Below are 15,613 nucleotides of genomic sequence, written 5' to 3'. Positions count from 1 at the left end.
CCTCATATGAACCATGGAGGTGCTCGAGTGAGGGTCTGCTGTCTGTCCAATGAGCGAGCAGCACGGACATCATCACGAAACTTTCCGATGCGCGACATCTCTCCGCAGTACCCGCGACCACAGCACACCGATAGGCCAGGCGCCACTTCCGCTCCTTCAGACGCTGCTCACATTACGTCGCCTTGTCAATTGATAGTTCTATCACTTTGCCCTCAGCGCGCGCCATCTTTCCTCCACTTCGTTCGTAAACATGGCCAGCACAACTGTCATCAATGCCAACGCGACGGCAAAGGTTCAACCCTCCACGGCGCCGCCAATTGAGCCATTGAAGAACGATAGTGCGCGACTTTACACACATATACACCCGATACTCGTTCTCTCGGTCTATGCCTTCAAGTTTCCCGCATTGGTCGCGGACCCGGTGCCGACGCTCCTTTCCACTCTGGCGCCACTCGCCGTGCTGCAAATCGCGTTTGTAGCAGTATGCCTTCCGCCAACAGGAGGCACGCCTTCCTTAAAGAACAAGAAGCCTGGTGAGAAGAAAGGGAAGGCACCGGGCAAGCTGGAGCAGGGGCTCAACTCGAAGATTGTTGTACGTCTACACTCCTACTTTTACAGCCTACATCAGGCTTTCGACAGCATACTCGAAAGAAACATCACTAACTACGGATACAGCCGGCATTCTTATCACTCCTCCTTACCACGCTCGCCGCAACACCGCTCCTCACCGCGACCCTCGTTCTCTTCGGCGCGCCTGCCACCACACATCACCTTCATACCCTCCTTGCTGGTGCCCACATCGCGCTGCTCAGCACACTTCCGCTGGTATATGTACACGGTGTAGACGGCGAGACTTGGAGGCAGATCATCGCGCTACTTCTGCCGATGGATGAAGTCTACGGAGGATTGATTGGTACCGTGCTCGGTGCATGGCTAGGTGCTGTACCCATCCCTTTGGACTGGTAAGTACTTGACCGACTTCACCGTTGAGACTGGAGTCGACAACGTATTTGCAATGGGCATAGCTAACGAAACGCAGGGACCGCGAATGGCAGAAGTGGCCCGTCACTATCGTTACCGGCGCTTACATTGGTTACGCAGTAGGCAAACTGCTCGGTGGCACACTGTTGAAGGGCAAGAAGATCATGTTTGACTAGAAGCTCATGTGTGGCTATATGATCATGCTTGACGAGCGGGTCATGGTCCTGATTGGGATCTTTCTTTTCCTGAGTGGATTGTCCGGTTGCTTGTCATGATGTGTGGACACTGGACAACGGAGAGTTGTGGGTGCGACGCTCTGTTCATTTGCAGGTATTGAGAAGCGATCGATCATAGTCCGCTACCTTTTGCGGCGATATCAATACGATCAGCTCGCCTACATGCTCGAAATCGAATTTTGACAGGGTTACACTCGTCTCTTACAAGGTACAAGATTATTCCGCAAGGTCACAAGTTGATATGAACCGCACGGATACTGCAGGTATTACAAGCGTCTCGTCGCGAGACGCCGACCTAATAGCTCTCGGAGCTCCGACCGATGCGAGCTTCCTCCACAAAAGCCAAGCTTCCGCCCGGCATTCCCAAAGCGGCAACCCCGGCGCAAACACGACCCTCTCTCCAGCTTCCTACTGCCCACTTATCTGAATGCAGTATACCCAAGCCTAGCATATCATTCTGACATCGTTTCGGGCTAATTTGAGCGCGTGTTTAGGCTTCTAGACGCGTGTTGAATACCTGGCACCGAAAAATTGAGTTGACGGGGTGCCCACGAGCGGGGTTCATGGTCATGATGCTGATCGTGGCGGGGGATGCGGGGGACTTGTTTAAAAGGCACGATGTCCGGCTGAATTGGCGGTACGCCGCGTGTCTTGATTTCTTGGATTCAATTCTGCTACTTTCGAGCTGTGTATACGTTGGCATACTTGATTGAATTGAGGTATGTTCTACAGCAGTCTCCGGATTCACACTATTGTAGACAAACACATTACAGTCGCTAACAACCTTCAGACTTTTGAATACTACACGAATCCATACCAAGCGTAACAATGTCGAGAAAGCATTTCTTCCCCAACCCGGAGGGCGTGGTCCTACACAACCTCCGCTCCCTATGCACACGCAACTGCCACATGGCGCTCGATGAGGCCAACCGCGTCGTTTACAACCTCTCACACCCTCCGAATCAAGTCACCATCGTTTCTGGCGGCGGCTCAGGACACGAGCCGGCATGGTCCGGCTTCGTCGGCGACGGCATGCTTTCAGCTGCTGTATGCGGTGACATTTTCGCTTCTCCCAGTACCAAGCAGATCATGGCCGGAATACGGAATGTACCAAGTAATGAGGGCGTCATATTGTGTATCACGAACTACACTGGAGACATGCTGCATTTTGGTCTTGCCAGAGAGAAAGGGCAAGCGTTAGGCTACAAAGTCGACGTTGTGTGCATGGCAGAAGACGCCGCCCTGGGTCGCGAGAAGAGCGGCAAGGTGGGAAGAAGAGGACTGGCTGGTAACTTGCTGGTCATCAAGCTCGCTGGTGCTGCATCACAGAAAGGCTGGGCTTTTGAGCGGTGTAGGAAGATTGGCGAGTTGGGTAACTCGCAGCTGGTTACCATTGGCACGAGTCTGGACCATTGCCATGTACCAGGTCGAGAGGCATTCGAGAGTGTGCAGGACGATGCTTGTGTGGTTGGTATGGGAATTCATAACGAGCCTGTAAGTTTCGCTATCTCATCCCCAGCACGCTTAAGGTCGCGAACTAATTTCTCCAGGGTCTACGAACCATCTCCCCAATGCCCAGTCCCGAAGACGTGATCAAAGAGATGCTCCGCTACCTCCTCGACCCCTCCGATTCCGACCGCGCATTCGTCACCTTCAACCCCAATGATAACGTCGTCATGCTCGTCAACAACTTCGGCGGACTGTCAAACTTGGAATTCGACGCCCTAGTGAACCTCGCTCTGATAGCCCTAAAGCGTGACTGGAAGATCGTACCAACACGTATCTACGCCGGCGTGCTCGAGACATCGCTGAATGCCCAGGGCTTCAGCATCACACTAGGCAACATGAGCGGAATGGCAAAGGCCATGAATCTCAAGGATGAAGACGTCATGGAATTGCTAGACGCACCCACAAACGCCCCAGCATGGCCAAAGAACGGCTACCAGCCCCTCAACGTCAACAAGGAAACCGAAGAGCTCCGCAACAAAGCCAACGCCGCCGCAGCAGACAAATCCCTCCTTCACAAGGGCCCCGCCACACCACCGTCCCTCATTCCTGCGCTCCGTCAAGCCTGCAAAGCCGCCCTAGCAGCTGAACCCACAATCACACAATACGATCTCCAAATGGGCGACGGCGACTGCGGCGAAGCCGTAGCCGGCGTCTGCAAGTCCATCCTCGCCAACATCGACGCCGTAGAAAGCAGCCCACCACCCATTCTCGCACTCCTCGAAAGCATAGGCGAAAACGTCGAAGACGTCGGCGGCTCCCTCGGCGCCATCCTCTCCATCCTCGTCACCGCATTCACAAACGCTTTATCAAAAGCCACACTATCCCAGAACGCTCCGCTGGATATCTCTACTCTCGCTTCCTCGGCTTCCGCCGCCCTCGAGAACCTCAAGAACTACACTAGTGCACGGGAGGGTGATAGGACGGTCATGGACGTTCTCATCCCGTTTATCAATACATTGGCTGAGAGCAAGGATCTTGCAAAGAGTGTGGATGTGGCGGAGAAGAAGGCGGATAGCACGAAGGATATGAAGGCCAAGTTTGGGCGTGCGACGTACATTAGTGAGGATGGGAGTGAGAGGAGTAAGATTCCTGATCCGGGTGCGTATGCTGCGGGGATTTGGCTGAGGGGGTTGGAGAAGGGGTTTGGGGGGTCGTAGGGTAGATGGGGATGTAGTGTGGCAGATACGCGATGCGATGTTTGCTTTGTTGAAAGATTGATTGATGATGTTGTACTTGCCGATACTTCTTTGCCTGGCAGTGTTCTGCTTCATTGATATCGTGGAATGCGACCGATAGATGTTATCGTACTTACCACGTAGCCCGCCAACTATTGGAGTCATTCATAGCACAGTGGCTATTCCATCTCTCATGCGACCAGCGACCACTGCCATCGTACAAGTCCTTTGGGTCCACAGACTGGCCCATGTCAAAGTCACACTTGATTATCGAGGAGCCCTTTGATATTTCCTGCAACTCATGCCACGCCAGTCCCCGCGGGTCCCAAAGGTAATCCGAGTAATTGAACCCAAGAGCATGCGTGTTACCTGCGTTTCCGTTCTGCGCTACTTTGTCGAGCGCCATCTGCCAGGCTGCCGCTTCTTGCATAACGTCAACTACCTCTTTAGTGTCTTCAGGCGACGCATCAGAATAAAACTTGAGACTGAAAGCCCCCTTGGGTATAACAAATGCAGCGTGTAGTGCTTTGACCTCGGCGATCCAATCCCAAAGTGTCTTTAGTTCTGTGCGACTGTCAGCCTTTATCTTGAGCGTTAAGCTTCCACAGCACCTACTGTCTGCATGATGCGCGTGCTCCCGATGCCAAGCTGATCTGTCAGGTTGACGAGCTTCTTCGACAATAGTATTCACGAGATTGACGCGACGATTGATACGAAGCTTAGGGTTCTCTTGCCACAATGGGATGAAGCCCTCCGTATGGCACATGGGGAAGAATCTGGAGCGCCTATCCTCGTCGATATCGAATCGTCGGATTTGCATGCGGGTCGTCGGGTCAAGGGCGTTCCAGAATCGTATTGCTACGGCCGCTGCGGAAAAGCAGGATGACGGTTTATCTTCACCCATAACAGGCCTTCCATCGATCCGGCTGAAAACGATTTCGAAAGGGTTCGTTTTCCTCTGGAATTCCCAACAGGGCGCTTGCTGCTCCGGACCGGTGTTCAATAGCGACAACAAATGTAGACGGCTTAGAGCACTGTATAGTGATCCGGGGATATCCAAGCGCTCATCCATTATCTTCACGGCACGGGAGACGAATCTCTGCTCCGTAGACCAGGCCTCTGTAGCTGTGGGAGGAGTGCAGCGCATGTATTTCCTACCTGGCCCCTCCCTATTTCTGTTTGCAATCAACTCCTGCAGCGCGTCCCTATACTGAGGGAACCCTTCCAGGATCTCATCGGCTACACCTGGGGTAATGCATCTAGAGAGCTGCACCAGAGCCCTGTGATCATCGAAGGAATCCCCCTTTGTTACTCTTAACGAGTGGTAAGCTGCCCATATGAAGCGCTTCTCTTCGGTAGTTGTGGCGTGGATGGTGTTGTATTGGAGCGCCAACCCTTCCGTCTCTTTCGCGATGGCGTGGCATGTTAATCTCAATGACAGATTGATGGGCTTTCCATCCACTGCACGCAAGGTGTTCGTGGTGGGATCGATGAGATAGCCTCCACGCGTCGTGAAGTAATGCTTGTAAACCTCGTCTCGCAACTCCTGTGGTAGCCTGCCGAGGTAGCTGTTGGAGAGCGAATCAGACGCTTTGACACCATCGTCTGTATCAGACATGTTTTTTTGCTGTGGACCCAGTAACTTTTGGACCGAAATTGGGTGAGGAGCCCGCTCCCCAACCTCGTTAAAGGCCACCGTAGCGTCCCGCTAGTGATGAGATACGACCCCACATCAATGATCGCATCTTGCCGAGCTGCCTCGCCTCTCCGCAACTTCACCATCGCAACGCATTCTCCGACCCTCCACGATCCACAACCACAATGGCTCACGAACTCAATCACGTTTCAGTGCTAGCAAAGCAGGGCATTGTTGGCCTGCCCGCAGAACTCCGAGAAGAGATTTATGGATACTATTTCAGGCTTGAACATGGCTACACTTATAACCCAGCGACCAACAAGTTTGTCGCATCGCATCAAGAAAAGCACGCAATGGCACTCCGGAGAGTAAATAAGCTCATCGCGCAAGAAACGCGCGGTTGCGTGGTCAAATACAACGAGTTACATTTCACCACGGTTGCGGTACCTTTGACGAAGCCCAGTTACTCGCAGATCCGTCACCTCCTCACCGAGCTATCCAATACGCAAGACAGGGCTTTACGAAGGCTGCTCACGATGTCAGATTGGTACGACAACGCTGCTCGCTCCTACGTTCGAACAAACCACGCCCAGTTCTTACCTCTCCTTGATCACGCAAAGACATTGCGTGACACGGATGTCGACAGGTACAGAGAACAGTGGAAGGAAGTCCCTTCTATCACCCGCGATTTCATTGCATCAACACTGGATACCATAAGGCCGCGGTTCTGCCCAGGCTCGGCTACAGACCCGCCGGAAATGCCGCACATCTATCTGAAAAGCCTTTTGAAAACTTCACAAGGCCCAGCAGTCGAGCCGTGGCTGATTCCTACCGACGACGAACTCGACGAGCTGCAAAGGAATGCAGACGAGCTGCGGCCATATGCCCGCTCTGCATACGGCATGAACGAGTTCTTCGCAGAAGACAAGAACCGGTTCTCAGCTGCTGCCGTTGCTATCGGATTTATGAAGCGTCTTCGCCCAGAAGCGAGGAAGAAGATACGATGTATTGTACTGGACGAAGACGACGACTCTATCGCATGGCCTGAGTGTCACGCTCGAGGGCTCATACCTTTCTGCCGAGAGAACGGACATTTGCGCATTAATCGCCGAATTGATATATAGAAGAGTTAAGCAGAGCCTACAAATAGTACTTAGTCTAAGATCTTAACCTGTGTAGAAGTCTTGCGAAAGTAAAGCTGCTTTGCTTCGCGGTCCTAGCTCTCCTTCTATATTTCTAACACTACCCTCTTGCTCTGTACTAAACTTAAAACTCTATCTACTAGTTCTTGCTAAGTTGTGTACTATTAATTAGCTTTGCTGCTATATTTACTATATCTACTTCTTAGAATACTATTTCTCTATTCTTGTCTTAAAGCTAGGTTATTAACAAGCTTCTTTACACGCTCTATGTTTATAACTATAAGCGTGTATTTAGTTTTCTTTTAGTAGTAGAAGAGAAGAAAAGTAGTAGCTATATAACTCTAGTAGTTTGTTAGTAGGTCTAGTATGTTAAGCTAGAGATATTAGTTACTAAAGCGTACTAGTAGCTTCTTATATGCAGGTTTAGTTAGCTTTAGATTAAAGAAGACGCGTAAGACTTCTTATTTACTACTATATTATTAGAAGTAGCGTAAAACTTAGTTACTATAGCACTTACTCTTAAATACGCATACCTTATAGACTATATAGATACTAACGCTTAATAATAGTAAGACTCTTCTACCTAGTTAAGTTATTCTAGGTAAACTAGAATACGTATATTATGCTATACTATTAGTCTTTTACAAAGAACTATAGGTATCTATCTAGAGTCTAATTAGCTTGTATTAGGTTTTACTAAGGCAAATTAATAAACTTACAACTTATCTTTATACTACACTAAAAGTTATTTAGACTTATTACTATTATTCTAGCTTTATAAATAGAGTAAATATTACTAAACTTTATACTCTCTTATAGCTGTTTTAGCGCTATCTATAGCGTAAGAAGTTTTTAGTCTTCTAGTATCTTATCTCTATTCTTATTTTCTGTATATAAACTACTAGTGTAGTGTAGAATATTATTATTATAATTCTTAACTTCTGTAATAAAGGTACTATTATATAGCATTTAGTAATTAATAAATAGAGTAAAAGTAAGATACTAGTCTTTAGAATTCTATTTTAAAATAGTTATCTTTATAGTTTTCTCTTACGTAGACTATATCTTTATCTTATTCTTATTAGGTAGTTCTAGCGTTTCTAAAGTATTATAGTAGAGAGATTAGTAGTATCTCTATTAGAATAGGTACTTAATATAAATTAATTATATTATATATTTATGTATATGTAGTTCTTGTCTAAACACTATTTAGACCTAGCTTTCTCTAGCGCACTAACCTCTTAAGCTTAATAGCTATTTAGCCTTTTATTATATTACTAGTTTTACTACTATATCTCTTCTATACTTAAGAAGAAGGCTTTCTCTTCTTCTTAAGTTTAAGAGAGAGAATAGCTCTTAGATATCTTCTTCTACCTATTATATTACTAGGTTTTATCTACTTACCTCTAAATATACTATACACTAAACTTCTATCTAGAAATTTAAATATAAAATTCCTTTAGCCTATAATAGACTACGTCTAGAAAAGTTCTTAGCTAGAAACCTTAGAAACCTAGTCTAGTTTTAGCTAAGTTTAAAAAACTCTTCTAAAGTATATAGCTATCTAGAAAGCTCTTCTTTTTAGGCTATTAAATTTATCTATTACTTTTCTAGTACCTACTCTTAGAGTTAGCCTCTTATAATTAAATTTAATTAATACTCTAAGAAAGTTTATAGAAACTCTCTTATTATAGATATAATCTTATATACTTTAGTAGAGAATATAGTTTAGTATACTATTACTCTAGTAAAATAGAGTAATAGCTAAGAGTATATTACTTAGTAACTCTAGTCTATATTAGATGTAGAGATAGACGCTAATAAGAGATAGACTAAACTTTAGCTAGTTAAAGAGATGCTAAAAATATAGATTAAATAGACTTTAGTCTTTCTCTTCTTAGATATATCTAATACTAACTAACTTATAGAGAATAATACTACTTCTCTAGAACTATCTATAAAACTAGTAATTACTTAAGAAATACTAAACCTTCTCTATTATAGAATTACGTAACTTAAAAATAATATATAATATAACTCTCTTTCTCTAAATATACCTACCTTCTTTTTCTCTTCTACTCTAACTAATATATACGCTATAAAAGCTAAATAAGCTAAAGCTAAACTTTTTAGGCTATAAAATGCCTAAGCTAACTTATTATAATCTATTAAGATTCTAGACTTCTACTCTTTTACTAGAGACTAAAGTAACTACTAAAGGTTTAAACTCTAAATAGTAAATAAGCTATAATATAATAAAAAGAGGCTAGAAAGCTAACTAGAGTATATCTTCTTTAGGTTAATAGATAGAGTAGTAAGTATTACGCTATTTTAAATAAGTTATTTTAAGAAGTCTAGTAATATAAATACATTTTAGAAGTTTTTAGACTAGTAGTTCTTAGATAATATATTAAAGAAGAGATTATAAAGAAAGTTAATAATATTTAAGTAAAGTAGTAAGGCACGCTTAGATAAATTTAACGCAGCTTTTATAAAGCTTACTTTTAATACTAAAGAATTCTATAATAAGCACTTAAAGATATAGTACTTTAGTGCCTTAAGACTAGACCTTAGGTAGCTTATAATACTTATAGTTATTCTAGATAACTAGACTATTACGTAACTAATAGATTACGTAAAAATTATTAAGAAAAACTAGTACTACGTAAAGCTAGAGTAAAACTTTAATAAGTTCTAAACTAGATAGTTAATAAGTAGAGGTAATACTATAGATTAGAAGCTTACTAAGGCGTATATAGAAAGAGTTAGTAGAAACTCTTTAGATAAATCGCGCGTAAAATAAATAACTAATAAGAAGTAAATACGCTAAAGAAAGAAGCGCTTATATATACGCTATAGTAAGAATAAGTATTATACTATATAATATCTCTTACTACTAGCTATAAACCTCTTAAGCTCTACTTATATTAAGATAGTAAGCGCGCTATACGCTAAAGTAGAAGAGAATAGTAGTAATAAAGAAGTTTCTAACTTAGAAAACTAGATCTTCTTACCTAAAATTATAGGTAAAAGAATAAGAAGTTAGAAAAAGTAGAGAGACTAGTAGAGTTTTAAAGAAAATAGTCTAATAAAACTCTAATAATAATATACTTACTAATTAATACTACTAAGGTTATATATACTATAATTAATACTAGTTATTTTATATTTAGAATAGTCTCTACTAAGTTTATAAAGTAAGCTAACTTAATATATATAGAAGTTCTCTAACGTTCTATAATTAGAATTAGAGGTAAAGTAAAATAGATAACTTATATAGCGTAAGTATCTATAGATATTAATAAGTATAAGAAAGATACTTAGTTATAGAAGATTAAGAGCAAGAATAAATATAATATTATTTTTAGTTACCTCTAGATAGACAGAAATAACGTAGTTCTAGCTCTAGCTAAGAAATTATTTTTTATATACTTAAGTAGTACTTAAGTTTATAGTAAGAAAGAAAGAAAACTATATAATATATTTTTTCTTATTTCTACTAGTACCTTTATAGTATAGATATAGAGATTAAGAAAGAATAAAGTAGTATAAGTATAGGCAGCCTTACTAGCTAACATATAGAAGGCTCTAAATAGAAAACTAAAAGAGAACTCTAGAGATAAGCTACCTAATTACTTATAATTAAAGTTCTATATATTTATAAAGAAAAAAGTAGATAAGCTAGCGCTCTTATATAGGCTCTCTATTAATTATATAATTAAGATTATAGAGAAAGATAGAAGAATAGTAGAGATTCTATAGAGTATACTATATAGTATAAGTAGAGAGAAACTTCTTATTTTAAGAAAGAAGTTAACTATATACTTAAACTAGAGGTTTATTAGAGTAAGTAGATCTAGCGCTACTACTCTAGTATTATTTATAAAGAAGCTAGAAGAAGGCCTTTACTTTTACGTAGATTATTATACACTTAACGTAATAATAAAGAAGAACTAATATTCTCTTCTCTTAATCTATAAAACGCTCTTTTAGATCTTAGAAGCTAAATAGTTTATAAAGGTAGATATTATTTAGGTCTTCTATAAAATCTGTATAGCTAAAAGTAATAAATAGAAAATAGCCTTTTATATAAGATTTAGCCTTTATAAATAGCTAGTAATACTATTTAAACTTATAAACGCGCTAAGTATCTTCTAGAAATATATTAACTATACGCTAAGAGAGTACCTAGATAAATAGTACTCCGCGTACTTAGATAACATACTAATATAGTCTTCTAGTTCAAGAAAGAACTATAAGTAGAAGGTAAAGATTATTATCTAGAAACTAGGCGCTACTAGTTTATACCTAGATATAGACAAGAGCAAGTTTAGCGTAAATAAGACTAAGTACTTAGAATTTATTATTAAAGTAGGTAAAGGTATTAGTATAGACCTTAAAAAGATTAAAGCTATTAAGAATTAGGCGCTATCTATATTAATAAAAAGAATCTAGAGCTTTATAAGTTTTATAAACTTCTATTAATAGTTTATTAAGAACTTTTTCTTAATTATAGCTCTGCTTACTAAGCTTACTAGAAAAGAAAGCACGTTCTAATAGAAACTAAAATAATAAGAGGTATTTAAAAAACTTAAGACCTTATTTATTATTAACTTAGCGCTAGTAAACTTTAATAAAAACTTAAAGATAGTGCTAGAGTGCAACACTTCTAGATTTGTAGTAGAAAGAGTACTTTTTTAGTACTATTCTAATAAAGTACTTTAAGTAGTAGAATACTTCTCTACTAAGTATACTACTATAAAGTCTAATTATATAATCTATAATAAGAAACTACTAGTAGTTATAAAGTATCTTAAATACTTTAATATAGATTTAAAGAAGGCTAAGGCCTTTATAGTAATTATAGACTATAAGAACTTAGAGTACTTCTATAAAATAAGACTTCTATTAGAGAGATATGTCTACTAAGTAGAAATCTTAAGTAAGTATAACTTAATCTTTAAGTACTACTCTAGAGTAGTTAATAGTAGAGTAGACGCATTATTAAGAAAGAATAAAAATACTCTAGTAGGTATAGTAGATAAAAGAGAAGTCTTAAAGCGTTTCTAACTACTTTAACTTATTAACTCTACTAGTAACGCTCTTTCTAATAAGAAGAAGGTAGAAGTAGAAGTATTATAGTGCTTTAATACTTAAGGTCTAAAGGTAATTTCTTTTAATAGAAGATCTACTACTACCTCTAAACCTAAGAAAAGTTAATATAGTTAGCTACTACTAGAGCTAGCTACCTCTAAGCTAAAGAAGTAATATAGTTAGCTACTACTAAAGTTAAATAACTTAGATCTAAATAAGTAGTTATAAAGCGCGTAAGTAAATAACAGTAGTTCTTCTCTAAGAGAGTTACTATTACTATAACCTAAATATAACTAGTCTAGTAAAACGTAGTAGTAGAGATATAAATATAGTAGAAGAGAAGTCTACTTCTCTTTATAGATAAATAACTCTATAAATACTAAGAAAAAGCTACTTAAAACTTAGAGACTGCTATAACTAGCTATAATTTACTTAGCCTTTACTAGAGATAATAAGAAAAGAGAAGACATAGTAGCTAAAAGAGAAGAAGAAGAAGAAGCCTTATTAAAGAATAAATAGAAAGTAGCTACTTATAAAAATAAAATCTACTATATTATATATAAAGCTATTATAAGTAGTTAATATAAGTTCTCTTTAAACCTAAACTTAAAAGTTTTTCTAGCAGAATACTTTATAGATAAGAAAGAGCTTCTCTAATACTAAAAGAGAAAATAAGTACTAGAAGACTTTTTTCTTTATATAAGACTTATCTTAGAAGTCTATAAATCTCTAGTAAGTAGCTATCTAGATTAGAAGATTATCTACTCTATACTTATGCGTAATTACTTCTAGCTAAAAATATCTACTAACGTATAAATATATATCTAGAATTATACTTAATATAGCTATATAAAGCTCTAGAAAGAGATAAAATAAAGCCTTCTCTATTTATTACTACTATCTAATAGAATCTAGAAGAAAGTCTTTATAAATTTTATTATAAGTCTACCTAAAAGTAATAGCTATACTAATCTTATAGTTATTACTAACTACCTAAGTAAAGATATTATTCTTATTCTACTTAAAAATATTAGTATAGAAACTATCTTCTAAGCGTATATTAAGAGAGTAGTTATATACTATTAGCTTCTAAGCGCTATAGTTTCTAACTAAGGTAGCTAGTTTATTAGTAGATTCTAGATAATAATATACGCAAAACTAGAGATTAAATATAGAATTTTAATAGCTTACTACCTCTAAACTAATAGCTTAATAGAGCGTATAAATAGTACTATTAAAACGTATCTTAGAATATATATTAACTAGAACTAGAATAACTAGGTAAAGCTATGTCTAATTACATAGATCGCGATTAAGAGAAGAAATACTACCTTTATAGAAGTAAGCCTCTTCTTTCTATAATATAGGTATAACGTAGACCTAATCTAGAAGAATAACTCTAATAAGCTAGCTTATAGTATGCTAGCTTTTAAAGCATCTACTATTACTATAACTAATAAGTTTAAGAAAGTATTTAAATACATCTAGGCTAGAATAGCTAAAGTATAGTAGAAATAGAAGAGATAGACTAACTACTATAGATAAGAAGCGCCGCAGCTATAAGTAGAAGATAGAGTATAGCTCTAATATAGGCTTAACTTTATAAATAGATATTCTAGCATAAAGCTAAACTAGAAGAATAGCTAGTATAAAGTTATAGAAGTAATCTTACTATTTAATATAAAGCTTAATATACTATCTAGAATATATTCTATCTTCTATATTAGCTAGTTAAGACTTAACCTGCAGAACCTACTACTTAGATAAGTAGTAGATAATCTATAGCTAGAAGCTCTAATAGAAGTAGTAGATAGAGAGCTATAGACTATATACTATATTAATAAGATTATTAGTAAGAGATAGAGAAGAGTAGAATAAGAAATAAAGCTAGAATACTTTATAAGATAGACTAAGTACTATAAGCTCTTATAGAAACTAGCTATAGCTATAAGTAAGATAGTTACTCTAATAGATTAGAAAACCTTCTTAGCGTATACTAGAAAGGTAGATAAATCTCTTCTAATAGACTTTAGAAAAGAAAACTCTAAAAAACTATACTACTAAAAGTAGTATAACTAAAATTTATTATTAATAAGATAATAGAGTATATACTCTTAGTAAGAAGAATAGTATACTAAAGAGAAGAGGTAACATTACAAAGGTAGAGAAATAAAAATAAGAAAGAAATAAGAAATTATTTATTACCTAAAAGTAGAGAGTATTATAATAGAATAAAACTCTATAGAAAGATAAAACCTATAGTAAGATAACTAATAGACAAAACACTAACCTAGATAACTAACTAAAGACGCTAATAATACTTTAATTACTAAACTTATAATTATTAAAGCTCTAACTTAGACTATTAAAACTTAACTACTTATTATAACGCGTCTAAGCCTTCTTCTTCTTAGTATTATTATACTTCTTCTTAAAAGTATAAGACCTCTTAAAGATAGTATAGAACTTCTACTACTCTAAAGACTTAGCAAATATAGAGATATTATAGTACTTATTCTCTAGATTATAATTCTTATATAGATACTTACTTAGAGTTATTATTATAACGCACTTAGAGGCGCAAATAATATTATAGAGATAATTAGTGTTAAGAATAGAGAAGAAAGTAATTACGTAGAGCTAGACACTAGATATATTAGTAAAGATTTTAAAGGCAAGAAGCTATATATAAGTTAGTAAGAAAAACGCTAAGAAGAGAGTAAAGAAACTTACTAAAGATTCTATAAGCTGCGTATTCTTCTTAAATAAAGCCTAGATAGACTTTATAATAGAAATAAGCTTAGTAAGAAGAGTCTTAGTTAAGACTAGAAAGAGCTTATTAATATAGCTCTACTTTAAACTCTTAAATAGCTTCTTTAGGTACTTATTAAGAAGAGATAAAAAAAGGTTATAGACTAGGTTTCTTATAAAATATAAAAGTATAGAATTATTATACACTAATTAATAAAACTAGTAGATAGCGTTCTTAAGCTTAGAAGGTATCTTAAAAAGTTAGCTATACCTAAGAAAGGTAAAGAAAGAAAAGACTTACTATAGTATATTAGAGCTACTTTATCTTACACTAATTATAGGTCTTATTATTAGACTTATTAAAAACGCAGACTATATACTTATTATTCTCTTCTTTAAAGAGATAAACGCAGTAAATATAGATTTTAGAAACTATTAGCTTCTTACTAATATTCTCTAGATTACTATTAGTATTAAGTAGTATAACTTTATTAATAGAGAAGTTATAACGCAGACGCTTTACTAACTTAGTAAACTATTATATAAGTTAGTAAAGCTTATAAGTAAAAGTAAAAGAGTAGAGAGACTTACTAATACGCTAGAGAATTTACTAACTTTACTAGCGCTATAATATAAGTAGTAGAGCGTAATAGTAGTATTAAGTCTAAAAGGTATAGTAGAGGTAGAGTAAGTAAGAAAGAGAGTAATAAAGATAGTAACGCGTAAAGAATAGATATAGAAAGTATTATAGGTAAAGTTACTAATTTTATACGTAATAGAGATAGAGAATAAATATAATAGGTAGATTCTTATTATAGTATAGCTTACTTAATTTTCTAGCTAAGGCGCTAGAACGCAGCGCTTAGATAGAAGATTTTATAGTATCTATACTTAGAAAATTATATAACTATAGATTTTATAGCTACGTAATATAACGCTTAGAAGAGAAAAGAGCTATTATAATAGGCTACGCCTAGAAAGGTTCTTAGCTAGAAACCTTAGAAACCTAGTTTAGTTTTAGCTAAGCTTAGAAAACTCTTCTAAAGTATATAGCTATCTAGAAAGCTTTTCTTTCTAGGCTATTAAATT

The 15,613-nt window shown here is 37.4% G+C and overlaps 4 protein-coding genes across 4 annotated transcripts; 3 read left to right on the top strand and 1 right to left on the bottom strand.

Moving 5' to 3' along the window:
* Positions 1 to 250: 250 nt before the first annotated feature.
* J4E93_010740 (uncharacterized protein) lies at positions 251 to 1,157 on the top strand (the record flags this gene model as incomplete). Its single annotated transcript, XM_049348617.1, has 3 exons — positions 251 to 592; positions 676 to 962; positions 1,040 to 1,157. The coding sequence occupies 3 exons, from the start codon at positions 251 to 253 to the stop codon at positions 1,155 to 1,157; spliced, it is 747 nt and encodes a 248-aa protein (XP_049194182.1).
* Positions 1,158 to 2,045: 888 nt separating this feature from the next.
* J4E93_010739 (uncharacterized protein) lies at positions 2,046 to 3,883 on the top strand (the record flags this gene model as incomplete). Its single annotated transcript, XM_049348616.1, has 2 exons — positions 2,046 to 2,711; positions 2,768 to 3,883. The coding sequence occupies 2 exons, from the start codon at positions 2,046 to 2,048 to the stop codon at positions 3,881 to 3,883; spliced, it is 1,782 nt and encodes a 593-aa protein (XP_049194181.1).
* Positions 3,884 to 4,034: 151 nt separating this feature from the next.
* J4E93_010738 (uncharacterized protein) lies at positions 4,035 to 5,519 on the bottom strand (the record flags this gene model as incomplete). The annotated part of the gene is made up of 2 exons (XM_049348615.1): positions 4,035 to 4,465; positions 4,517 to 5,519. The coding sequence occupies 2 exons, from the start codon at positions 5,517 to 5,519 to the stop codon at positions 4,035 to 4,037; spliced, it is 1,434 nt and encodes a 477-aa protein (XP_049194180.1).
* A 203-nt stretch (positions 5,520 to 5,722) lies between these two features.
* On the top strand, positions 5,723 to 6,661 carry J4E93_010737 (uncharacterized protein; the record flags this gene model as incomplete). The annotated part of the gene is made up of 1 exon (XM_049348614.1): positions 5,723 to 6,661. One exon carries the CDS (start codon positions 5,723 to 5,725, stop codon positions 6,659 to 6,661), a length of 939 nt encoding a protein of 312 aa, XP_049194179.1.
* Positions 6,662 to 15,613: the final 8,952 nt, after the last annotated feature.

Source organism: Alternaria ventricosa, assembly GCF_023758065.1.
Source record: "Alternaria ventricosa strain BMP 2768 chromosome Unknown scaffold_35, whole genome shotgun sequence".
NCBI lineage: Eukaryota > Fungi > Ascomycota > Dothideomycetes > Pleosporales > Pleosporaceae > Alternaria > Alternaria ventricosa.
This window is presented reverse-complemented; position numbering and strand designations above follow the sequence as displayed.